This window comes from Lemur catta, chromosome 1, assembly GCF_020740605.2.
Source record: "Lemur catta isolate mLemCat1 chromosome 1, mLemCat1.pri, whole genome shotgun sequence".
NCBI lineage: Eukaryota > Metazoa > Chordata > Mammalia > Primates > Lemuridae > Lemur > Lemur catta.
The window spans coordinates 210,617,791-210,643,357 of NC_059128.1; the positions used below are offsets into that span (position 1 = coordinate 210,617,791).

Here is a 25,567-nt window from a genome sequence, read left to right on the forward strand (position 1 = left end):
TCAGCATTTTTGAGGATTCTAAAAATGACACACTATCTTTTCCATAATCAGTGTCTATTGTTTGCAAATGAGAATCTCGACTAAAAAAACCTTGAACATACTAATATGTTTTTATTATCAGCTTTATTCACCTTTATTTTAGACTTTTTTTCTTCCTTTTTTTTTGTACAGAAGCTTTTTCTGTTGCTGGGGCTAAGTGCAGTGGCATCATCACAGCTCACTGCAACCTCAAACCCCTGGGCTCAAGTGATCCTCCTGCCTTGGCCTCACAAAGTGCTTGGATTACAAGCATGAGCCACTGCCTCCAGCTCTTTTGTTCATTTTTATTTTACTCCTCAATTGATATCAAATTGTACATAAAGAATTATCTTAAGGATATAAAGAAAGAATGCATAAAAAAGATAGGACCAACTACCCAAGTGTTTTTGTTACATAGATATACTGTATAATGCCGAAGTTGGGGCTGTGAGGGTACCCACCAGAGGATAGTGTTCATTGCCTGTCTTTATTTAGAATTGTGATATATTTTTCATCATGGATTTGTTGGCATTGATTTTGATTTTTTAAAATATTCCATTAAAATATCTATCTTGATTACCAAGTTTTTGGCAATGTTTTAAATTCTGCACCAAGGTGAGTGCCTCACTTGCCTTGCTGTAGTCCCAGCCCTGCCAGGACAGCCTCTCCAGATCCCTGAGCTTCTCCCTGTTTCCTTGGATGTTGTTATTAAGACTTGAGGAAAAGGGTAGGTGCTATGCTATGCATCCTGTAAGGGAAACTGCAGTGGAGCAAGCATATGTGAACCTTCAAACGGGGCTAACCATGAAATCTTTTCCATTCTGATTGGGATGTGCTTTATGTCTCCTCCCCACCCCCAGATGGATGTATTTTCATATTTCTCTTTTTTATTAATATAAGCTAATTGCTATTCTTTCAGTACATACCAGTTTAGTGAGGTGGAAGAAGATAGTGTGAGACACCCAGTTAGCGCAGGAAACTAGGCTGATTATGAAAAAAATGTGTTGAGAAAATACAAGAGTTAATTTCTTTTGAATGTGCCACATAGATTAAGTGGTTTGATTTTATTTGATCCTCACCTACCTATATGAGGTAGATACTGTGATAACCCCCATTTTATAGATGAGGAAATTGAAACTGGGAGAAGTTTTAAAACTTGCCTAAGGTCACAAAGCTAGTAAGTGGCAGCCAATTGGGTGTTCAATCCAAGACTGTCGTACTTCACAGCTTTAATCATTATGTTAAACAGCCTTTTCGTTGGGAGCTGGCTGGGTTGAGCTAATTACACTTGGAAGTAAGACATAAAGATAGGCAAATTATTACACAGCTGAATGTTAGGAGCTGAGACTCCTGCCCACTCTCTTCATTAGATAGACTCAAAAACCAAACTCCTTTCATCAAAGGGACCCTGAAATAAATGCTTTGACATCAGCTCAAAATACCTTCAAACTAAAAAAAAAAAAAAAGGCATCATTGACTATTTTCCGTGAGAGCATAGTGTTCTTTATGGGTTGCTACTTGTCCTGGTAGAGATTGGCCTAGTTAAAAAGCCATAGCTTTTTGCTCCCACGCCCCACGCAGGGTAAATATTAATATTTGCAGGCTGGTACCTGCCCATTTTAGCTTTTCGTGTTCAGTCACTTATATTTCTTATATTTTCTTAAAGATTATTTTAAAAGTAGACTTTTAAATTAAAGTTTAATACACATATAGAAAATTGCACACATCTTAAATGTACAACTTGATACATTTTCACAAAATGAACTCACACATGCAATCCACACCCAGATCAGGAAACAGAACATTACCAGCCCTTCAGAAGCCCCTCTTTCAGTCACTATCCACCAGCATTACTACTATTCTGATATGTATCACAACAGAATAGGTTTTCCTGCTTTTGACTTTTATATACATTGAATCAGATGCTAGACACTCCTTTTCTCTTTTGCTCAACATTTGTGAGAGTCTTCCAGGTTGTTGCACATTGCAAATGTTTATTTATTCTTGTTGCTGTATGGAATGCCAATATATGAATTAATATACCCCACCTTATCCATTCTACATTTTTTTTTTTTTTTGAGACAGTCATGCCCAGGCTAGAGTGCAGTGACATGATCACAGCTCACTGCAACCTCCCACTCCTGGGCTCAAGCGATCCTCCTGCCTCAGCCTCCTGAGTAGCTGGGACTACAGGCATGCACCACCATGCCCAGCTAATTTTTTCTATTTTTAGTAGAGACGGGGTCTCAGGCTGGTCTCCAACTACTGAGCTCAAGTGACCCTCCTGCCTCCACATCCCGGAGTGCTAGAATTATAGCTTGATCCACCGAGCCTGGCCCTCCTTTTATAGTTGCACGTTTGGGTTGTTTCTAACTTTTGGCTACCCTATGAATAGTGCTATTATGTCCTTAAGGACTGTTAATTTTTTTTCAGTCAACTCATAGAATGTGCATTTCATAGTATCATGCTGTAATCAAAGTGTGACAGCAAAAATGCCATGTCATGCCCAGTCCTCTGGCTCTACCTTTCAATGTACTGCATAAAATCACTCAACTACTCTTAGGCAGTATATGTGGGTATGTGCGTATGTATAGTTTTATTTTTCTTTACAACCTGGGATCACATTATATATACAATTCCCTATTCTGCTGATTTCATATAACTTTGTATTGTGGGCATTTTCTCAAATTATGAAAATTCCTGAAAAATATAATTTTAATGGAGATTTACTATTCTGTTTTATGGCTATGTTGTAATTTATTTAACTAATCCTCTAATCTTGGGCATTTAGATTATTGCCAGTGCTTTTCAATACAAATAATGCTGTGAATAAACTACCTTGGATATAAATTTTTGTCTCTTTTGCACTTCTGCTTCAAATTGTACTGAAAATTCTCAGTAAGGTTAGTGTAGAATTGTGTGTAGTTTAGGGCAGTAGAGCACTGTATACCTTTCTTGGGACATAATCTGACTTTATTCCATTAGTATCTTTATCTTCAAAATGAGAGCATACAGTTTCCTACTTACCTGGGTCTTCTGGATGTAGCTTGCCCAGCTCAGCCACTGCACCTTTGCCCTCAAGAAATGAACAGATCAGAGTGACCAACTCTTCTAATCTTTAGAACTCCAGAATTTACCTCTCAATTTTATTGTTGTTTACATTGTGGGCAGGGCAGTGAGGAGGATTGCTTCCTTCTGCAAGGACAATCAGGCAGGAGCAGGGACTATGCATGAATGGGAGAGTGGAGGGACAGGCAGGGGATGGAGGGGCTGCAGATCCATGATCTGCCCCCTGTTTTGGGCCTGTATTTCTGCTTGGCAGTGAGGCCCAGGTATCACTTGGTAACTGCTCATTCCAGCACCCCTCCATCTGTGCTGCAGAGTCCATGCTCTCCAGCTTTCTCAGGAATCTAACTCCACCAATCATGCATTCATTCATTCAACAAATATTTACTGTGCACCTAGTGTGAGCCAGATACAGCTGTGGACACTGGGGATATACATAAGTGAAAAGTCACTGACCTCATGGAGCACGCAGTGGGGAGGGCAGAAAATAAATATATGAGCAAACATACATTAGGTCCTAAGTGTTATGAAGAAAAAAAAGGCACGGCATAAGGGATAGAGAGGGCCCCCTTTAACTCACAAACATGTCCACATTTCTCCTGTTAAAATAAAATTCCATTTCATCTTGTAACCACAGGTCACTTGTCCTTTCTTAGCAGCAGGGCTCCTTATAGAAGACACCTGCACTTGGCATTCTTCACTTTCTCACCTCCCAATCACTGAACAAGCTGTAGCCTCAAGCCCAATGGGTCCAACTCTGAACTCATTTCCTCCTGGGCCCTGCTCTAGCTCCACTGATCCCTGCCCAGTAGGCAGAGTCACGTTTTAGTCCTTTCTCTTCCTCATTTTGTCTTTCCCCACATCCAATCAATCACAAAGACCTTCTCAGTCAATATACCTCCTAAATATCTTGATACATCTGCCTTTAATAGTTTGTTAAGGCTGCCGTAACAAAGTACCATAAAGCTGGTGGATTAAACCACAGAAATGTATTGTCTCAAGTTCTGGAGGCTAGTGGTCAAGGTATTGGCAGGGTTGGTTCCATCTGGGAGCTGGGAAGGAAGAATCTGTTCCAGGCCTCTCTCCTTGGATTGTAGATGGCCATTTTCATGCTCACATGGTGTTTTCTGGTCTTCTCCCTGTATCTTCACGTTGTCTTCCTTCTGTATGTATCTCTGTGTCCAAATTTCCCCTTTTACAAAGGACACCAGTCATATTGGCTTGGGACCCAACCTAGTGACCTCACTTTAATTTGATTACCTCTGTAAAGACCCTATCTCCAAATGAGGTGACATTCTGAGGTTCTGGGGTTAGGACTTCAACATGAATTTTGGAAATCAGGAAACATTCAACCCATAACACTGCCTCTGTTCAAACCTTCAGTTTTCTTACCTATGTCATTTCTTCAGTCTCCTTAGGAGCGTCCCTACTTCCAGCATTGTCTTGTTTCAACCGAGCCACCACCCTGCTGCCAGAAGAGCACATAAAACCTGCTATGGCTGTTGGGATAAACCAAGCCCCTTGCTATGCCTACCAGGTCCTTTGTGTTCTGGCCTCTGCCATCCTTCCCAGGCTTGTTTTCTGCTGCTCACGTAGCATTGCTGCAGCCATCATGACCCTGTGCCATGCCTGCCCTGCCTTTGAGCTTGGCTATGTGGGGTTCCTCCTGCCTATGATGGCTTCTCTCCCTACTCTCCCTGGTTAAATAACTCATATGGGGTCTCCAGGCCAGCTCCAGGATTATCTCCTCTAAAAAACCTTCCCTAAGCCTGGGTTTTGTGCCTCTCCTCCATGACCTGGGGCCTCTGCCATTCTCCTGTGCTGTAATTTTATTTATTTACAAGTTTAGCCCACTTACAAGATCCAGATCACCAGGACCTCTAGTTCAATGCCTTGTGTACCATAGGCACTCAATACACATTTGTTGAACAAATGAATGAGTAAATGGATGAATCTGCATTTAGAAAATTGCAGTGTCAGAGTGAGTAAGCTAGTTCTAGTAACAAGGGAAACTCTGGAAGGGAGAGGCAAAATAAAGGGTGTGTCCATCAGACTCGGTATATGTAATTGTTCTCACCTGAGGAGAAATACTGCATTTCAGCTGCTGTCACTGCTCTGAGGAAAGTTCTGCTACTCCACCAACTCTTTCTTTGCCTAGTAACATGGCCAGCAAGAAAGTAATTGCAGTGTTTGGAGCAACAGGTAAAAAAGTCTTTATTTTTTGAGTGCACACTGGCTTTGTTCACTCTCCTGTCTTCCTGTTTCTAGCTTCAGAGCCTGCAAGTGAGGGCTGAACAAAGCATCCTTGAGAGGAGATTAAGAAAGATATCCTATTGCTTCAGTTTCTGATGTGGTAAAGGGGTAGGGTGATTTGACTTCATTTGCCAAAAAATGATCTTCAGGCTTATTTTGGGAATCCAAAAGTCGTATAAGAAATTTTGAAATTTGTGTTTTCCTTTTGGAAAACTGGGGCAAGAACAGCTGACATATTCTCTCTGTCTGTCATGGGGCTAATTGTTGGTGTCAGTTTCATTTCAGCATAGGCTATACCCTGGAGTCTTTTCTTTATGCACTTCATGATAAGCAAAAGGAGCAAGTGTGAGAGGCCTGTGGGTTTGTAGGTGTACCCAATGCCTGACCAATCCTCCAGCGGTTCTGAAAGGATGGCGTGGGGGGTTAACAGGGTGCCTCTTTCACCTGGATGGCTGCCTGAGCCTTTTAACCAGCCTCCCTGATTCTATTCTAGTCTCCCTCACAGTCTGTTCCTCAAAAGCCAGAGCCGGCTTTGCAAAATGTGAATCAAATCAGGTCATTCTCCTTCAATCTATTCTCTTTTGACACTGTCAGAGCATGTCAGCACTCTGCTCAAAACCCTCCAGCACCTCCCTGCCCCATCTTAGGCCAAGTAAAATGCAAAGTCCTACTACGGGGCTGCAAGACCCTCACCAGACTTCGCCTCCTACCTCCCTCCCCTCACTGCTCCAGCTGCCCTGGCTGCTGTGCTGTTCCTCCAACATGCCCCCATCCCAGAGCCTTTGCAATGGCTGCTCTCTCAGCCTAGATTCCCCCAATTACCCACACTGCTTTCTCCTTCGTGTCATTCAGGTCTCTACTCGGGTGTCACCTTCTCCATGAGAACTTTCCAGGTGTCCATATTTCACATTAGAACTCCGCTTCCACTCTGCCCTTGTCTGGCTCCCTTCCTGCTTGATTTCTTCCAGGACTGCCTATCTCTTCCTACTAGAATATAAACTCTACAATGACAGGGATTTTGCCTGGAGGAAGACAAGGGTTAAAGCAGGGAGCAGAGTGAAATAAATTCTCAAAAACCAACAGCCAAGTGTGATATTGATCTTAAAAGGAAAAGAAAAGGCAATGGGGTAGGGGGATGATTGTGTTAGGGATTAGGGTGATGATAGGATGTTGGTCTTTCCTGAAAGAGATAAGTCATTGGAGGGTTTTGCTTGTTTTTGTTTTTCAGAGACAGGGTCTTACTGTGTTACCCGGGCTGGGGCGCAATGACTCTTCACGGGAGTGATCATAGCTCACAGCAATCTTAAACTCCTGGGCTCAAGCAATCCTCCTGCCTCAGCCTCCCAAGTAGCTGGGACTAGAAGCTCATGCCACCGCACTCAGCATTGAAAGGTTTTGAGCAAAGGAATGACATTGGTGTTGAAAGGATCATCTTCTGTTTTGTGAAGAGACTGCAGGGAGCAAGGGCTGAAGCAAGGAGACCAGTTAGGAGGTTGTCATAAACCAGGCAAGATGATAGTGGCCTAGCCCAGGGTGGTAGCAGTTGAGGTGGTGGGGAGTGGTCAGACTCTAGGTAGGCTTTAAAGGTAGAGTTGGCAAGATTTGTTGATGGACCAGATGTCAGGGATAGGAAGGGAGGAGTTGAGAATGACTCCAATGTTTTCTGCCTTGAGCAACTGGAAAAATAAAGTTGAGATTCATGAAACATGGGAGACAGTGGGGAGGAGAGATTAAGAAAGATCAGGAGCTCTGTTTCAGTCTCCTTGAAACTGAGTTGCCAACTAGACATCCAGGGAGGGAGCAGGCAATTGGAGAAGATCCTTGGGAGGGGCTCCTAAAGGAATCAGGTTCGGTGTGTCAGAGCTGAAGAAGTTTGATTCCTGGTTAGCTTAGGTGGTGGGCTGATTACCTTATTATCCAGTTCTTGCCCCTAGTTCAGTAACCTTGGAGAACTGGGTGTGCTTGGGTGTTTGAGGTATAGTTGCCAGATTTAGCAGATGAAAATACAAGATACCCAGTTAAAATAGAATTTCATATAAACAACAAATAATTTTTTTTTCTTAGTTTAAGTGTGTCCCAAATATTGCATGGGACACATTTATACTAATTTTTTTTCTGTTTGTTTGAAATTCAAACTTACCTGGGTGTCCTGTATTTCATCTGCCAACCCTAGTATAAGGCCCTCCTGTGCCAAGTTTGGGAGTGGCAAGGTCTGGCAGCAGTGGCTGCTGTCATTGCTGATGTCTGGAAGATTAAAAACTCCCAGAGCCCTGGTGCAGGCTTAGAAAGTCTGTGTCTTGTGCATGTTCCTAGCCTAGGCCTCTGCCCAAACCTATAAGCCAAGCTGGGAAAATAAGAGTTCCTTCACGGTGCCAGGGCCTGTACTACTTGCTTTATGCACACTACTGCCCCATGGGAGGAGGACAGGTGTTACTAGCCTCACCTTACAGAAGAGGACAAGTTTGTCGAAGGTCATGTGGCTAGTAAGGGGCAGAACTGCTTCGGAGAGAAGACAATGGGCTTCCAGGTCAAAAAGGGCTGGTTTGCTCATCTCTGCCACTCACTAGCTGTGTTACCTTAGGCAGGTTATTTAATTTCTCTGAGCCTTAGTTTCCTATTTATGAATTGGAAATCATAACGCTGTCTCAAAGCGTTATTGTGAGAATTGAGATAACGTATGTAAAGTGTCTTGTCCAATGCCCAATCTTTGGTAAGAACTCCGAAATAAAAACAAAGTTGGAATAGATTCATCTCTAAAACATGTATTTGAGGAACTAATACCTTTCTACGATCTCTGAAGACAATGAAATGGAAATGACATCTAGGGAATAAAATTGAAGAACCCATTCTATGCACATAGAGCCTCTACACCAGACCCTGGAAATTATGCAGAAGACAAAAATAATAAAATAAAGCAAAAAAATTTTTTAAATGAAAGAAGAATAAGAAGAAAAATTCATCTTCCAGGAGGAGGCGGTGACATCAGAGTTTCGAGGATACTGAGCTGGGGGGAAGCTGGGGAAGCTGGTTGGCTGCTCTCACTTAGCTGAGCCCCCACTTCAGACACTTCCCACCAAAGGAGGGCATATACATTTGCGCACAAATGTCTGGAAAGTACACATTTTGCAGATACTGAACATTCTCACCATTCGTGGGACTTGTGTTAACCCTTACCCATCAGAGTTTGCTTGCACATCAAACTCTGAAGTCCCCGCAGTGGCTGCCAACCAAGTGCTACCCTCAACATGGGAGTTAAATTTTTGAGATCTTGAGTGTCTGTCTGAAAATGTCTTTATGTAGAATTTTTAGGATTGATTGATTATTTGGCTCAGTTTAGATTTCTAGATAACAATTATTTCCCCCTAAATGGTATCATAACATTGCTTCCAATGTTAGAACAAGTCTGATGCTAATTGGGAAGCTCTGGTGCTCATGCACACGTGGTGGGGGCGGGGAGTGCATGACATGTGTGTGCAGCCTCCTTCTGGCTCTCCTGGTGGTGCTGCTGGTGTGCTCCTTTGGGGCGGATCTCATACGTCTTTTGTGAAATAGCAGTTGATGAGACCCTGGAGCTCACCATGGCCCAGAAAAAGCCTAAGGAAGGAGTTAAGACTGAGAACAACACTCACATTTGAAGGTGGTGGGCAGGATGGTTGTGTGACGCAGTTTATGTTAAGAATCATACATCACTTAGTAAACTAATGAAAGTCTATTATGGATGACAGCGTTTGTCAATGCAGCAGATCAGATTCCAATTTGATGGGCAGCCAGTCAATTAAACAGATAATACCAGGCTGGGTGCGGCGGCTCACGCCTGTAATCCTAGCACTCTGGGAGGCCAAGGTGGCTGGATAGCTCGAGGTTACGAGTTTGAGACCAGCCTGAGCAAGAGCGAGACCCTGTCTCTACTAAAAAAATAGAAAGAAATTAGCTGGACAACTAAAAATATATAGAAAAAATTAGCCGGGCATGGTGGCACATGCCTGTGCCACCAGGAGGATCACTTAAGCCCAAGAGTTTGAGGTTGCTGTGAGCTAGGTTGATGCCACAGCACTCTAGCCAGGGCAACAGAGTGAGACTCTGTCTCAACAAACAAACAAACAAACAAACAAAAAAAAAAAAAACAGATAATTTCTGCACGGTTGGAAATGGAGGATGAAGATATAATTGATGTGTTCTAGCAGGATACAGGAGGTGTCAGCTAAAAAGGAAACCTGCTACTTTTCTGCAGAATTTTCTTCTTACAGACCAAGAATCCATTCCCAATTAGAAAATCACAATTTGGTTTTACCATTTTCTGACTACTGCAATATAGTTTTCTGTATTCTTTCATTTTCCGTTTCTCCATTCTTTTAATGTACATAAAGTAACTGGCATATGTGCACAAGCATATTGCTTTTCTGTTGTTGTTGTTTGTTTTTTCACTAAGTGGCCAATGGTATGTGTGAAATAAAATTTGTAGGAGGCTGTTATTCAGACTGAGCTCCAGCACTGGCCTCCACAGAGCAATCCAATGTTGAGCTGAATCACAGTAAGCTGAACTGTAGTTAACTGTAAGACGCTCTGTAACCAATTAACCAAATAAGCTGTTACCGATTAAGTTGTTGGTATACCTTACTTTCATTTTCTATAAATGCTATCATATCATGTTATTAGCTGGAGTTTTCTGAACCTGTTTTGGTTCTGAGAGCTGCCCGATTTGTGAATCTTTTTTTTCCTAGTGATTTACCATTTATAAGTCTTTCACATACATTCTCATTTGACCCTCACAGCAAACCTGAGAGGTAGGCAGCACAGATTTCCTTTCATTTAAAAGATGAGGACAGTGAATCTCAGAGCAGTTAACTGATATGCCTAAGGTTCTACAGTTGGTGAATAACTTGTATCAGTCTTCAGCCTAAAAATTCAGCACCCAACCTCCCTTCATACTTGCCCTACCTACTTCACAAGGATAATGAAGATAAAATGAATTCAAGGCTAGAAAAATACCTTGAGGAAAAAAGCACTATACGATTATTCCCCCAAACTATAATTTTCCACGATATGTAGCTCATTCCCTTTCTCAGTCCAGCTTGTGCAGGAACCCAGAATTTCATATTTCCTCTGTTCTGTGCTCAACTAAGCAACTGAGTAAGGCAGGGGGAAATAGTGTGATCCTGTTTAAAGTTATATAAATTACAATCCTGGTAACTGCTATTATTAAGCAAATTGAAAGACAGCACAGAAAGGTTAATGTGCAACTAGGACCCACTAAAGCACAAAGCAAAGCAAGGCAAGGTTATCAGGCAGGGCATGATTGCATGGAAGGAAAATGTGGTATCAAAGCTCAAACTGGCACACACAGGTATCTAAGGCAAAGTGGTGGCAATGAAGAGTTAACTGTTCTGCATTATGTAAACAAGAGCAGAAGATTCATGGGAACATGTGGGAAAGCATCTTCTGTCACACAGATCTCTCCAGCTGCCTACAGGGAATATAAACAACAGTGTCATCTTCATTTTAAAGAATGACTGTACTTGTGCTCATATCTTAAACTACATCTAGGAGTAGCTCCATGCTAAACTTCCTTGGCTAAAATACAACCAGTACCATCATTCCTAATCAGACTAATAAACAGTGTTTTTTAAGGTAATGAATTAAATGGCTGTGTTTAGATTTTTATTCAGGATTTACTTTGGATTCTCCTGCTTTAAGACCCCAAGCAAGTTATATTGAGTTTTTACTGATGATTCTAAGTATATGTGTTTATAACAATATATTAAAAGAATTCTACAGCATCAGTGCAGAAAAGATTATATGCTATATATCTTCACTCATTTTGCATTGCTATAAAGGAATACCTGAGACTGGGTAACTTACAAGGAAAAGAGTTTTATTTGGCTGTACAAGAAGCATAGTGCCAGCTCCCTGAAGCCCTCACCAGAAGCAGATGGAAGGTGGAAGGTGCAGGGGAGCAGGCATGTCACATGGCAAGAGAAGGAGCAAGAGGGAGCCCACACTCTTTTAAACAACTAGCTCTAGCTTGAACTAACAGAGTGAGAACTCACTCATTCCCACGCTGAGGGCACCAAGCCATTCATGAGGAGTCCACCCTCATGACTCAAACACCTCTCACCAGGCCCCACCTCCAACACAGGGGATGGAATTTCAACATGAGATTTGGAGGGATCAAATATACAAACTATATTACTATACAAACTATTCAAGTCATACAAAACCAGTTTTCAGTGTCTTTTCAACTGAGAAGAATCTATTCAGCACACTTCTTCTCCTGAGATGCTTCATACTGAACAAGCTTTGCTTTCAGTTTTTTATTTTCTTCTACAATAGATTCATATTTTTCCTTCATTTCTGCCATGTCTTAGGCAAAGCAGCTCTATTTCTGGATTTTCTGGGGTAGCAGCTCCTAAGTGATGCTTTAAAAAAAAATCTAAAGTACTGTTTCCCCTTCAAGTCAAGCATCCTGTTGTTAAACTAAACTTCTTGTTTAAAAGAACAATGAAATAGCTCGTGCTATTTTTATCCTGCATCTTCGAATTGACACCCCTACTACCACTACTCCTGCTGATGCCTCTCATTGCCCAGACCTAACCTGAGTGCAAGACAGCCCATGGATGGACTCCATAAAGGTCAGCCTCCCAGGGCACTGAGCTGGATGGAGAAAGTGAACGTGGATCTGCAAGCATAAAAATGTATCCAGCACAGGTATCTGGCCAATTGGACGGAGGAACGCAAAAGTCAGTAACTCAGCACAGCACCTGGCCTGTATCATAGGGCATGCCACGAATATTTGCAGAGTAAATAAATCAGGCAAGTAATGATTATATCATGATTGGCCTTGAATGCTATAAAAAACTTCAGAAAGTTTTCGAACTTTAAAAAAAATATAGACTAGAAACCTCTTTTGAAAATAAATTGTATGAATAACCCCACTATAAGATCTATAACCACCAGATAAAAGTAGAATTGCCTTTGTTGAATCTGGGCTGGCACCCCTAATTCTGTCACCCCGCTCACTTGGCCATCTTGTTGCCTCAAACCTCTCCCACTCCTCTTTTCCCATGTCTTCTGCAAGGTACCTCTGAAGAAGCTGCAAGGAACATGGTTTGAAAGCTGTGGGCCGGGCGTGGTGGCTCATGCCTGTAATCCTAGCACTCTGGGAGGCCGAGGCCGGCGGATTGTTTGAGCTCAGGAGTTCAAGACCAGCCTGAGCAAGAGCGAGACCCGATCTCTACTAAAAATAGAAAGAAATTATATGGACAGCTAAAAATATATATGAAAAAATTAGCCGGGCATGGTGGCACATGCCTGTAGTCCCAGCTACTCGGGAGGCTGAGGCAGGAGGATTGCGTGAGCCCAGGAGTTGAGGTTGCTGTGAGCTTGATGCCACGGCACTCTAGCCAGGGCAACAGAGCAAGACTCTGTCTCAAAAAAAAAAAAAAAAAAGAAAGCTGTGGAATATCTGAAGTACCACGCAGCACCTCCTGAAGCAGGGACTACAGCAGCTCTACTCTGAGTAATGGGATTTCCTGGCCAACTTCTTTTAGTGAACATTCTTCCTGATTCTTCCTGTGTTTCTTCCCTTGTCCCTGCAGGTGCTCAAGGTGGCTCTGTGGCCAGGGCCATTTTGGAGAGCAAAAAGTTCGCAGTGAGAGCACTGACCAGGGATGTGACGCAACCAAATGCACAGGCACTCCGGGACCTTGGTGCCGAGGTGGTAAAAGGGGACCTGAATGATGAAAAATCTGTGGAGGCCGCCTTAAAAGGTGCCTATGGGGCCTTCCTGGTTACCAACTTCTGGGATGATCTCAGCATAAAGAAGGAAGTGTGTCAGGTAGAAACCAGATTCTTTCTTCTTTCCACTTGGAGCCCTTTCCTCTTACCCTTCCTACCTACTTCTGTCCTCTCTGGAGGGGCACAGGCCTTCAGTCCAGGCAAAAATATAAGTCTCACTCCACAATATCCCTCTGGCTTTTCTGAAAAATATGTACTTTAGGTACTTGTTAAGGTGTCTTTGATTGCAAAATTAATGTTATATGGCACTTGTTCAGATCTCAAGACCTTGAAGTTCGAGAGTGACTGTTTAATGTAGCCAGTTATTAGAGTTTCCACTTCTCAGCATTTGTTTGTAGATGGCATATAGGAGTGACTGCAAGGATACCCCATACATTGAGGCTACTCTGAGAGAGAAATGCGGAGAATAAAAATGTAATGATTATATTTATACTTCAGGCAGAGACTTTGGGGATGAATTAGTAATGGGTACATAAAGAAATAAGCAAATAAATCCACAATGAATTATTAATTCCAGGGAAAATGAAAGTTTGTAGAAAAAGTAAACGTAACCAGAGTATCACATGGCTCAGCTTACCTGTGTGTAAGCACTGAATGTTGCTGTAGCCAAAACTATAATATTGGGGCCGGTATGGTGTCTCACACCTGTAATCCTAGCACTTTGGGAGGCAGGAGGATCTCTTGAGACCAGGAGTTCGAGACCAGCCTGAGCAACATAGTGAGAGCCCCGTCTCTACAAAAAATAAAAAATTAGCCAGGTGTAGTGTACACCTGTGGACCCAGCAACTTGGGAGGCTGAGGCAAGAGGACCACTTCAGCCCAGGAGTTTGAGGTTGCAGTGAGCTATGATGATACCAATGCACTCTAGCCCAGGCAACAGAGGGATACATTATCTCAAAAAAAATAAAAACAAAACAAAACGAAAAAACCTATAACGTTGAAGGAATAAAAAAAGGGAATTGTGTATATGTAATATGGTGGTGGTGGTGGACTGTGTGTGTGTGTATGTGAGAGAGAGAGAGAATAAGAATGAGAATAATTAAATCCTCATCTTTTATTTGGTAGGAATTTAGTAGATGATATTTCAAATTGAAAAAAAAATCAAGGATTTGTAGTATAAACATGTTTTCTTTTAAATAAACAGCTAAATGAGATTAAAGAGCAGTAATCAGCCTGGGGGTGTAGGGAACTTCTTTTTCATTATAAGATCTACTTTTTCCCTTGACAGTACTATTTGGCAATTAAAACTATGTATATGTATAAATTTGGGAAAAATGAAGATTAGATTTTAAAAATGTAATGGATAAGAACAGCCACTTGCAGAAATTGCACAATTCAAAAAATTAAGAGCAGGATAGAACTGTTTCAGGAATGTCTATTGAATTAATTACACCCATTTACAGCCTGCCTTTTAATGATAAACTCTGAAAGGGCTTATTTTAGGAGCTCTGAATTCTAATTCTGACATTCATTCACTATGGATACAAGTCACCTCTCTGCTTCTCTGCTTCACTTACTGCATCTGCTAAACCAGGTTAATTACGTCTTCTCTGCCTACTGCTTGAAGTTTTGTAAAGAAAAGTAAGAAACAGTGAAGAGAAAGAAAGGAAGAAAAGAGACAGATTAAGGTGCTTTGGAAAATTTGTAACTAAAAACACAAAAGAGAGAAAATATGTATTTGTGTGTTTGTGTGTGTGTATATCCATCCATTATGCCCTCAATATCCATATAGTGTGCAGGTGTAGTCCATTACCAGAAAAAAAATGATATATGTAAGTGTGATCGTAGGTGACTGCAAAGATACTGAGAGCCCAGAGGAAGAGGCCAACTGTTCCCTGACAGTTCCCACCCGGTTGTCTCAGCTTCAGATGGGTTCCTGGGAGTCCCTTCTCCTGTGCTCCCCTCCCCAATTTCCTCCTCTACCACCCCCCGCAAGCCCAGAATCCCGGGTCTCACGGCAGAGGGCTCAGCATCTCGGGGAGGAGCCTCTGCTCGCTAATGCTGGTGGCCTCTCAGTACTTGCATGTATTTCGATGGTGGAGGTGGTTCCTCCCGCAGGGATGATGGCGCTACGGAAAAGAGGGGCTGGAGGGGACCCAGCGCCTAACCTCTGTTCATACGCAAACGCATCGCTCTGTATAAAGGACCTCCTTTTGTCCCCCAGGGGAAGACGGTGGCAGACGTGGCCAAGCGCCTGGGCCTGAAGCACGTGGTGTACAGCGGCCTGGAGCACGTGAAGCGGCTGACGGGCGGCCAGCTGGCCGTGCCGCACTTTGACAGCAAGGGCGAGGTGGAGGAGCACTTCTGGGCCGCCGGCGTTCCCATGACCAGCGTGCGCGTGGCCGCCTACTTCGAAAACTTCTTCATGGCCTGGAAGCCCGCGAAGGCGCCGGACGGCGATTACTACACCTTGGGTAAGTGGAAGGTTGCCGCGGGCAACTAAGTTAACTAAGCACCGGGCCGCCCTCTCCGCCCCTCCCGCCCGTTCCCTCTCCAGTGGACGCTTAGCATGTGCGCGCCTGCTATGTGTTTAGCTCTGAGTGAAGTGCTGGGAAGGATGCCAGATGCTCCTGGAGACTTCCTCCAGGCAGTTGCTCTTCCAGGGCAGAGAACTGGCTGGGCACAGGAAGCACAGAGGTTTATATTTCCAGTGTTAACATTCTGACCCTCCTTATGTAAACACTGCAGTTACTATGTGAACTTCAGCCTCTGCTCCTTATGTCTAAGAGGAAAGCTGGACAAGACGACTTCTAAGGACCCTTCTAGCTCATCCGTCTGACCTTCCGAGCCAACAGGGAAGGAAAGGCTTTTCCTCCTGACCTGGGTCCGGCGGTCAGAATTAGAGCCTGGAGAGACTGACCCCACCTGCACGGAGTCTGATTTTGCAGGTTTGGGCTGGGGCCTGGGAGAGTAGTTTTAACAGGGACTCCTGGTAATCCCAAGGCTGCTAGTGAGCCGGCCTGCATTCCCCTGCCCTTTGGGGACACTTTCTTTGGCCATAGTCAGAGATGGCCTCTGCGGAGTAGAGGGAATGTGGGAATATCCATGGCAACAATTCAGTCTTTCTTCCTTGGCACTTAATTAAGGCTCATCAGAAGCCAGGTGTGGTGGTGCATCTGCTGTCCCAGCTACTCTGGAGGCTGAAGTGGGAGGATTGCTTGTGTCCAGGAGTTTGAGCCTGCCATGCACTATGATTGCGCCTGTGAATAACCACTGCACTCCAGCCTGCACAACATAGTGAGACCCCCATCTCTTAAAAAAAAAAAGAAAAAAAAAAAGACTCATCAGGGGCATAAGCAGTGGCAGTCAAAGTAGACCTGAACTAGAGCCAGGATCGCCTGCCATACAGCACAGATGACTTAGGTGACAGTTCAACAAATGACTAGGAAAATGCATAAACGTGACACGTCTCTTCACGCCATTTCCTTCCTATCCCCCTACTGGGTTTCAGAAACCAGCTCACCTGACATTTCCCAAGTCCTGAACTAGAGCACTGTAATCTACGGATTAGAGCAGCCCTGGGTAAAGAGGAGATACCTTAAATTTCTCCTAGTACCTAGTCCCATTTGGAGGCCCCAGATCTGAAAAACTCAGCCTCAGGTTTCCCTGAGCCTCATTCTCTACTATAGGAATAGTTAACATTTACTAAGCAACTGTGAGGTGCCAGCACTGTGCTAATTACTGCTGTTTTACAGATGAGGAAACTGAGACACAGAGTAACTTTCTCAAGATCACCAATAAGGCAGCACCAGGATTTGAACCCAGGCCGTCTGGCTCCAGATCCCATATTCTTTACCACTGTCTCTTAGTTATTTTAAAACTGAGCCCAAGACCCTTAACTCTCAAATAAAAATAGACCTCAGAGTCACAGCAGACTTGACTTTGAGTGCTTCAAAAAGCTACAACTGCTTTACAAATATAAAATACAATTATAATTTAATCTACAGAAGGAGCAGACATTTTGCTTACCAAGAAATTCAGGCAGGAAGATGATTTTGCTGCGTAAGACAAAATAGGGTATTTAGTCCCTGGCTGCTAAGACTGAGGTCACTTTTACATTGGATTGAAATTCAGAGACCTTGATTCTTGTCCTGGCCTGATGCTTCTAGCTGTGAGGCCCTGGGTGAGTCTCTAGACTTAGTTTCTTCATTTAAAAAACAAGAGCACTGGGCCTAGATCGTTTCCACATTGGATTCTAGCCCCACAAATCTAGAGATCTATGAGGGGCCATAACACAGTGTAGGAAGGACACGGGCTTTGGAGTGAAGGATGTGGGTTTGAATCCGCTTCTGCTGCTTGCTGGCCAATAACTTAGTACTTGGTAATTCCTGATAATTCCTCTGTTTCAAGGTTGTTTCCAGGATTAAACTAGCCAATATGTTCATTCACTCAATAAATATTTGAGGGTCTACTATGTGTTGGTCACTAGGTAGTCAGTAATGAAGAAAACAGACAAAGCTCTGCCCTCATGAAGCTCACATTCTTGTGGAGGAGATAGACAGTAACAACAGCACGATAGATGAGTAAATATATTGAATGTTAGAAGGTGGCAAGTGCTACAGAAAAAAATGGGGCAGCGTAAGGTAGACATGGAGTACTAGCAGTAACAATTTATACAAGATGACCAAGCGGGTCTCTTTGAGTACCTTTTTTTATCCTTAAGAGAAGGGGTCTCACTATGTTGCCCAGGCTGTACTGGAATTCCTGGGCTCAAGGGATCCTCCCACCTCAGCCCCCTGAGTAGCTGGGACTACAGGTGCCTACCACGGTACTGGGCTGTCTTTGAGCACCTTCTGATGAAGGTAGATAGTGAGCTTTGTGGGTGTGCAGGGGAAGACGTGACATGAGCTGACTTTAGTTTTTACAAGATCACTTTGATTTTGGTGTTGAAAAGAGACTGTGGAAGAACAAGGGTGGAAATAAGGAGACCAATTCTGTAATAATCCAGGTCACAGATGATGGTGGCTTAGACCAGGGTGGTAGCAGTGAAGATGGTAAGAAGTGGTCAGATTTTGAACATACTGTGAACAGGATTTCCAAAAACATAGGATATGGCACGTGAGAGAAGTGTCAAGGTTGACTCCAAGATTTGTGACCTGAGAAATTGGAATGACAGAGTTGCCATTAAATGAGATGGGGAAAATTGTGGTGGGGGCAGGTTGTGAAGGAGCATAGAGTTCATTTTTGGGCCTGTTGAGTTAAAAATGCCTATTAAATAGCCAAGGATGCTGAGTAGGAAGTGGGACATGTAAGTCTGGAATTCAGCATAGGTATCTTGGCTGGAAATATATTTATTCATACTTTACACACTGCAGACATTTAGTAAATGATTGTCCTTTTTAATCAATATGCAGACACTTTGGTATTTTCTCAAACAAAACCTATGTGTGCGTAGATTGTGGCCACTTGGCTTTACATTGCCTTCCTACACCTTTTGTTTAAGGGATTGATTAGGTTGGTGGGACCTACTGAGGATGCGATGTAATTAGCTATTTTTATCTTGTTTTCTTTTTAAACTAGTCCTGCCCATGGGGGATGTGCCGATGGATGGTATCTCTGTTGCTGATATCGGAGCAGCTGTCTGTAGCATTTTTAATTCTCCAGAGGAGTTTATAGGCAAGGCCGTGGGCCTCAGTGCAGAAAAACTAACAGTACAGCAGTATGCTGACGTTTTGTCCAAGGGTTTGGGGAAAGACATCCGAGATGCAAAGGTGAGTTCCTATGAGACATCAGTGTGATCACAAAAGTCCACCTTGGTTAACATTCCACTAACATAAATTCTGGTACAGATTTAGGTAGGATTGAGTTTAGAGTGTCAGAAGAAATTAAAAAGGACTGCAGTTCCACAAATCTATCTTCATTGCTTGATGCAGCTGAATCCCTCCCAAATGGCTTTATTTCTTTGGCTTAGGGTTAATCAGCTTGTTAAAGTAAGATAACTTTTGGGTGAAAAGAACTTAAAATCCAAAGACCGAGATACAGCTTTTTCACATGCGCTATCCCAGCCCCTCTCATAAGCCCTCGCTGCTCTGACCACTTCAGTCTGCCAGAGCTAGCTGGGGTGGGGCCAGGCACTTAGCTGTGAGCCTCAGCTTCCTCATTTGTAAAGTGGGGGAGGCTACTATGTATTTCAGGGTGTTCTTGTGAAATTTACAGAAAATATGTGTAATGGGCCTGCCATAGTATTTGGCACATAGTAGAGATGTATCGAGTATTTTTTATGAACCCAGTGCTACTTTAAGGAGTTTGCGGCAGAGTTGGGGTGAAAATGTTGATGCACATGAAGTCACTGTGATCATGATAACTAAGACATAATCCTGTAGGTGGTTAACTGTGTTTTTCAGACTGTCTGTGCTATAGGTGACCAGAGAAGGCTTCATGGAGGAGGTGGGTTTGATTGGTCATTGAGGGAGGACAAAACTGCATACAGGTGGAGGGGAGCAACAGGGCTGGCCTGGCTAAGTGCTACAGAAAACAGGAATGAACTAGAGGCAGTATGGGGAAGTAGACAAACCCTGTCTCTGCTCTTATCTGTGTAAAGAATCTTGGCAATGTACTTCTCTCAGCCTCGATTTCTTCATATGTTCAAAAAAGTTATTCTACTTCTCTTGTAGTATTATTGTGAGGATGAAATGAGATACTCATGGCAGGTGCTTGGCACTGGGTCTGGCACTTGGTAAGCCCTCAATAACTGACCATGCTATAAATCATGCAGAAATGGCCTTGAATAGAGTGTGGCTAGAACAGACTTCTTACAGAAAAGTGAGTCTATGGCCATACCACCCCAATTTTATATGATTTCGGAAACTAAGCAGGGTCGGGCCTGGTTAGTACTTGGATGGGAGAAAAGTGAGAATTGCTGATATTGGGCATTACCAGCTATTTTCTCAATCAGGTGTTCATAAGAGGAAGGAAAAAGAGGCCAGGCACAGTGGCTCATGCCTGTAATCCCAGCACATTGGGAGGCTGAGGCAGGAAGATTGCTTGAGGCCAGGAGTTGAAGAGCAGCCTGGGCAACATAGCAAGACTCCATCTCTACAAAAAAGAAAAAACAATTACCTCAGTGTGGTGGCACATGCCTGCACAGCTATTCAGGAGGCTGAGGCAGGAATATTGCTCGGGCCTGGAAGTTTCAGGTTACACCATTGTACTCCAGTCTGGGCAATAGAGTGAAACCCTGTCTCTATTTTAAAAAAAAAGAGGAAAGAAAAAAGAGAACAGGCTGTTTTCAGGATATAATGATAGACTGAGTAGTTGCAACAAAGACCTTATGACCTACAAAGCCTAAAGTACTTATATCTAGCCCTTTAAGAAATGGTTTTCGACCGCTGTTCTAGAATTAGGGATATAAGGTTGGTTCCTGTTTGCATCAGCAGCTCTTGGTCCTGTGAGTCTTGAGAGGATATCTAGATTCCCAGTTCAGCTTCAGCTACTGGAGTTGTGAGGAGGTGAAGAGATCTTTTTTCTGTTAAACTACTGTAGGTGTCAATCTAGCCACCTGCAAAGTCCCCTGTGCCTCGGTGCAGACTGACTTCTCAGTGACCCCTTTCTCAGGGCATTTGCATTTGGGTCATATATTGGTTTTGTCATGTGGGGTTTGAACTCTGCAAGGAAGGAAAGAAAGAAGAAGGAGTGTGGGTGTATGGGATACGTGTGTGTGTGTGTGTGTGTGTGTGTTTATTCTCAGAGGACGGGGTAGACATTGTTCTGGATGACTGAGAACCTCACAAGCATCTAGTATACCTGGTCCCTGAATGTTATTTCATAATGCAGCTGAAGCTTCTCTGGCACCAAAAGTTCTAGGGCATTGGAGGCTGAAAGCTCTACAGAGCGGTTAATGCTGTTCTTGCTAACTAGTCTGACTTGAAGCACTGCGCAAATTCTGGGGAGGGAATGCATCTGGCCACAAGGTGGCGCTCCAGCCCTGGAAGTCTGACTTGCACCTGCCTCAAGTGGTGTGAAACTGTCGGTCTGGCTGGAGCTGTCTAGTCTGAAAAAGAAGATGGTTCTTTCAGAAAGTGAGACACAGCAGAACTAATCTCTTTCCTTCAAAAATCTGCAGTAAAAGACCCCCATATTTTACTGAAGCATATTAGTTATCAAAGTCACAGAATGGAAGACTGACTCCAGGAGACAGACATACTGGAAGTCATTTTCTGTGCTTCTCACACAGACACTTTTACTTCCAAACTCACTTAAAGTCTAAACTTTTTTTCTGATTTAAAAAATGACAAATTATTAGAAAACTCAGAAAATTATGACAAAGAAAATAAAAATCACACATAGGTCAATCTCTCAGAGATAGCTACTGCTAAGATTTGACATATTTTCTTTCCTTTTTCCTGTATATATAAAAATATGGGCCAGGCACGGTGGCTTCTGCCTGTAATCCTAGCACTTTGGGAGGCTGAGGCGGGAGGATTGCTTGAGCTCAGGAGTTTGAGACCAGCCTGAGACCCCATCTGTACAAAAAATAGAAAAATTAGCTGGGTGTCCTGGCACACACCTGTAGTCCCAGCTACTTAGGAGGCTGAGGCAGGAGGATCGCTTGAGCCCTGGAGTCTGATGCTGCAGTGAGCTGTGATGACGCCTCTGCACTTTAGCCCAGGCAACAGAGCAAGACCCTGTCTCCAAAATATATATATGTATGTGTGTGTGTATTTACACAAAATAACACTAAATGTACCATTTAATATCTGTCCTTTTCACTTAACATTATATTATGAGCATTTATCTATTTTGTTAAACTTCTTCAAAAACATTCATTTTAATAACTGCATCATATTCTTAGAGTAGCACCACAATTTATTTTACCATACCTCTATTTTTGGACATGTAGTTTGTTCTTGATTTTTTCTTTATTGTGAATGGAATGTGACAATCATTGTTTTACATAAGTTGTTTGTGTCTTTTAAGGCCAACTGGAATAGAGAGGTCAGAGTGATCTCTGAGGGCTAAGGACAGATTATACTGGATAAGATAGTTAGAAATGATCTTTGCTAATTCAGCAGGGGGATTATCGACCTGTTAATGTTAGCAAGGGTTTAAGGAGTGGATTTCAAGGCAGCTCAGGAGGTGTGGGATGGGCTCCATTTCTGCTGGGGCCTCACCCTGGCAGAAGCTGGGATGATCGAAGGCAACATACAAATCTGTAACCAAGAGGGGAGTGAGGATGGATGAGACATCAGCCAGGTGAGAAGGAGGGCCTGGTGCCAGATGAGGAGACTTTGACACCGAATGGCAGGCCAAGGCGGTGGACTATTTCAGAGGGCTGCTGGGGGAATCCCACGAGGAAATGTAGACGAAAGCACTATGCAGAGGTATTCGAATGAAGGGGGTACAGATCTACTATCCCTTATCCAAAAGGCTTGGGGCTGGAAACAATTCAGCTTTCAGAATCTTCCAGATTTTAGATGGGTTATTGTCTACATATATTATGTAACATCACCAGTAGGGGCTGGGGCAGGAACCTATAACCAAACACATCTGTAGCTCTGCAGAAAAATATTTGAATATTCCCACTAAATGGAATAAAGACCATAAATAGCTTCCTATAGTTCGGATCAGGTTTTGCCACCAAATTAGTTCAAAGAAGTCAGTGTGCTGTCAAATGGCTCATGGAAAAAACTTCAGAGTTTCTTGGATTTGGGATTTAGGTTAAAGAATTGTGGACCTGTATCATCATTAAGGTGAATGGTATCCTTTCAGAATATTTTAAATGTGGGCTCTAACATTTGCTGCCTTTTTATTTGTTCTTAAAAGATCACCCCAGAAGCTTACAAGAAGCTGGGATTCCCTATGGCGGAGGACATAGCCAACATGTGTCTTTTCTATCAAATGAAGCCGGATCGTGATGTCAAACTCACCCACCGACTAAACCCCAAAGTCAAAAGCTTCAGCCAGTTTATATCAGAGAACAAGGAAGCCTTTAAGGGCCTGTGGAAAATCAGCAGCACAGACAGGCCCTGACCACACCGCCTTTCTTCCCTGATCTCATTCCTCTTTGCAACACAACATTCACAGTTACAGAACATGCTGGAATGCAATTATTTGCAATGCAAAAGGATTTCCTGCAGTCCTCTCTTCAGTAGGAAACACTGCATCGGTGATGTGATTCACATTTAACTTTCCAGCTAGTGATAAGGGCAGTGCACCTGTTCGGTTAAATGAGAAGCCCCAAATTCACATCACCAATTGTAGCTCTCTCTCTCCCCAAGAGCCAACTTCCCTCAAAAAACCCTGACCTGAGGAACTTGGAGCTTCTTTCCTAACATGAATGGGAGGCCACTCAGCCTTCTCCTGGGTGAGTGATCTCAAGCCCTGGCTCTGAGATTCCCCATGGCAGCTCCAGTTTTCTCAAAGGCATTGCAAAACTCTCAGTGAACTTTTAAGTCATTGGAATTTTAAAAAATGAATATATTTGTAGAGAACTTTCTGGAGAACATGGTCTTCAATGAACAAGCACAAGCACTGGAAACTCAAAAATTCAGTTTTGCTTCAAAGTTGGAAGTTCATTCTCTGATTCATTCATCAAATCATCTATTGAATCATCATTCAATTTTTTATTTATTCATTCATATATTCTTCATTTGTCCACTGCACAGACATTTTTTTTGTAGCACCAGCACTGGTGGGACATTTGTGGACTTTGCCTCCTTCCTATGTGTTTTCTTACTGGAATGATCCGTTCTCCAAAGGCCACTGTGGCTCCTTTTCAGTTTGTGGTTGGGTTTGTGTCATGCCAGGGCAAGAAGGGCCATCCACCCATTTAGCTCCAAGTGAAACTCAGAGGATCTGCAGTGGGCGAAGGCCAGGAACCTGGAGGCAAGGCCTGGCAGGGAAGTGGAGAGAGGAAGTGACGGGGGCTCCACACAACCTTTGCATATCTCTGGCTTAGCATTTTCTATACCATATTGCAATAATCTTATTTACTGTTAATAGTTTTCTTCTTGGCTGTAACTTACATTTTTCTTTATCCTGGTGCCTGGTACATAATAGATGGTCAATAAATGCTGATTGACTAAATGAGTGCATACATTTAATCAATCCTATCATTATAAGAAAAGAGAAAAACAGGTGCATAGGTTGAAGGGGGAGCAGAGATAAGAACTAGTAATGGATACTTTAAGGGTGAGAGATTGTCCGCTTCTGGGATGAGGGGAACCCCACTACCCAACGTGTGGTGCTGGGAGCAACAGAGCAAGGACAGGGATGGTGGTGCCCATGTGAGAGGAGACAGCATCCTGGGATCTGACTCAGGGGAAGGACACTTGGGGCTGCCAAACGTCAGCCTTTTTTCTCCTTCAAGGCATCAAAGGGTAAGTGTTTGTTGAATAAATGATGTTGCAGATAACTATCAATTCTTGGAGGAAATCACAATCAAAGTACATTTGAGGACCACTCTCCTTTTCAAAGCACAAAGCCCTCTAGCAATAATTTCTATGCAACTTAAACACTCATCCTTGGGAAATGGGCCTGGATAAATTTCTAAAAAGGGAAAAGAAAAAGAAAAACAAACCCTAAACTAAAAATAGATGGCATATTACTCATCTGAGTGGACCACACAGGAAGAATGGCTGCTGTTCCCTAAATAAACCACAGGGTCCCCCAAATTGAGAGCAACTATAGGCCCAAGGATCCCCTGGCCCCATTGTGTATTCACTGGGAGGGTGGATCGGTTCTTTCAGTCTGGAACAAGGCTGGGTAGCCATGGGCCAGCCCCAACCGTTGTTTCTGAAAAGTATGAGAAGTCCTTTCAGGATTTAAAACCAAACTTTACAAGCGGCCAGTCTGAAATGAGACCATGCACTTTAGGGACCTTGATCTCACATAATCAAGAAGGTAAAAGAACTTCAAAGGTTTGTGTCTTAAAATGTCTTTTAAGACATTTTAATATTTGTTGAAAGTGGACACGAGATTCCACCACCACCCTCTCCCCGTCCTGCCCAACAGTCTCCAGGCCAAGGGAGAGAACAGATTCCCTTTGGAGTTGCTCAGGGTAGAGACTTAGGACTCAGGAGAGGCTTGGGAGTAGGAATGGGGCTGTGCATCTCGGTGATAAAAACCGCCCTCTGTTGTCCATGAATGGGTTGGGGTGTTGGTGTGGGGTGAGAGAACAGAAAGATTTCTCTCTGGGATTCTAGAAATATCCCTAGAAACTCAAGCTATGAAGTCAGATAATTCTGGATTTGATTGCCTCTGCCACTGACTAGTTGTAGGAACCTGGTCAAGTTACTTGGCTTCTAGGCTTTAGTTTCCCCATCCTTACAAGGGGCTGCTGGGAGGACTAAAAGGTCGAAAGTATGAGAAGCACTTTGTGTAGTCTTCGGCAGATAGTAAGTGCTCAGGAAACAGCTGTAATTATTCTTGAGCATAATTCCTGCCCTTGCCTCTTTCATATGGCTCTCCAAGTTCTGAGGTGCCCACCAGGCTGCTC

The 25,567-nt window shown here is 43.2% G+C and overlaps 1 protein-coding gene across 1 annotated transcript; it reads left to right on the forward strand.

Moving 5' to 3' along the window:
* Window positions 1-11,947: 11,947 nt before the first annotated feature.
* On the forward strand, window positions 11,948-23,613 carry LOC123646694 (nmrA-like family domain-containing protein 1). Its single transcript, XM_045563984.1, has 5 exons — window positions 11,948-11,966; window positions 12,933-13,171; window positions 15,296-15,545; window positions 18,652-18,842; window positions 22,894-23,613. Exons 1-5 carry the CDS (start codon window positions 11,948-11,950, stop codon window positions 23,098-23,100), a joined length of 906 nt encoding a protein of 301 aa, XP_045419940.1. The 3' UTR covers window positions 23,101-23,613.
* The last annotated feature ends 1,954 nt before the right edge of the window (window positions 23,614-25,567 follow it).

Coding starts and splice junctions, on each gene's coding strand:
- LOC123646694 (XM_045563984.1), top strand. Junction 15,546..18,651: donor CGGCGATTACTACACCTTGG/GTAAGTGGAAGG, acceptor TTTTTAAACTAG/TCCTGCCCATGGGGGATGTG. Junction 18,843..22,893: donor AAGACATCCGAGATGCAAAG/GTGAGTTCCTAT, acceptor TGTTCTTAAAAG/ATCACCCCAGAAGCTTACAA.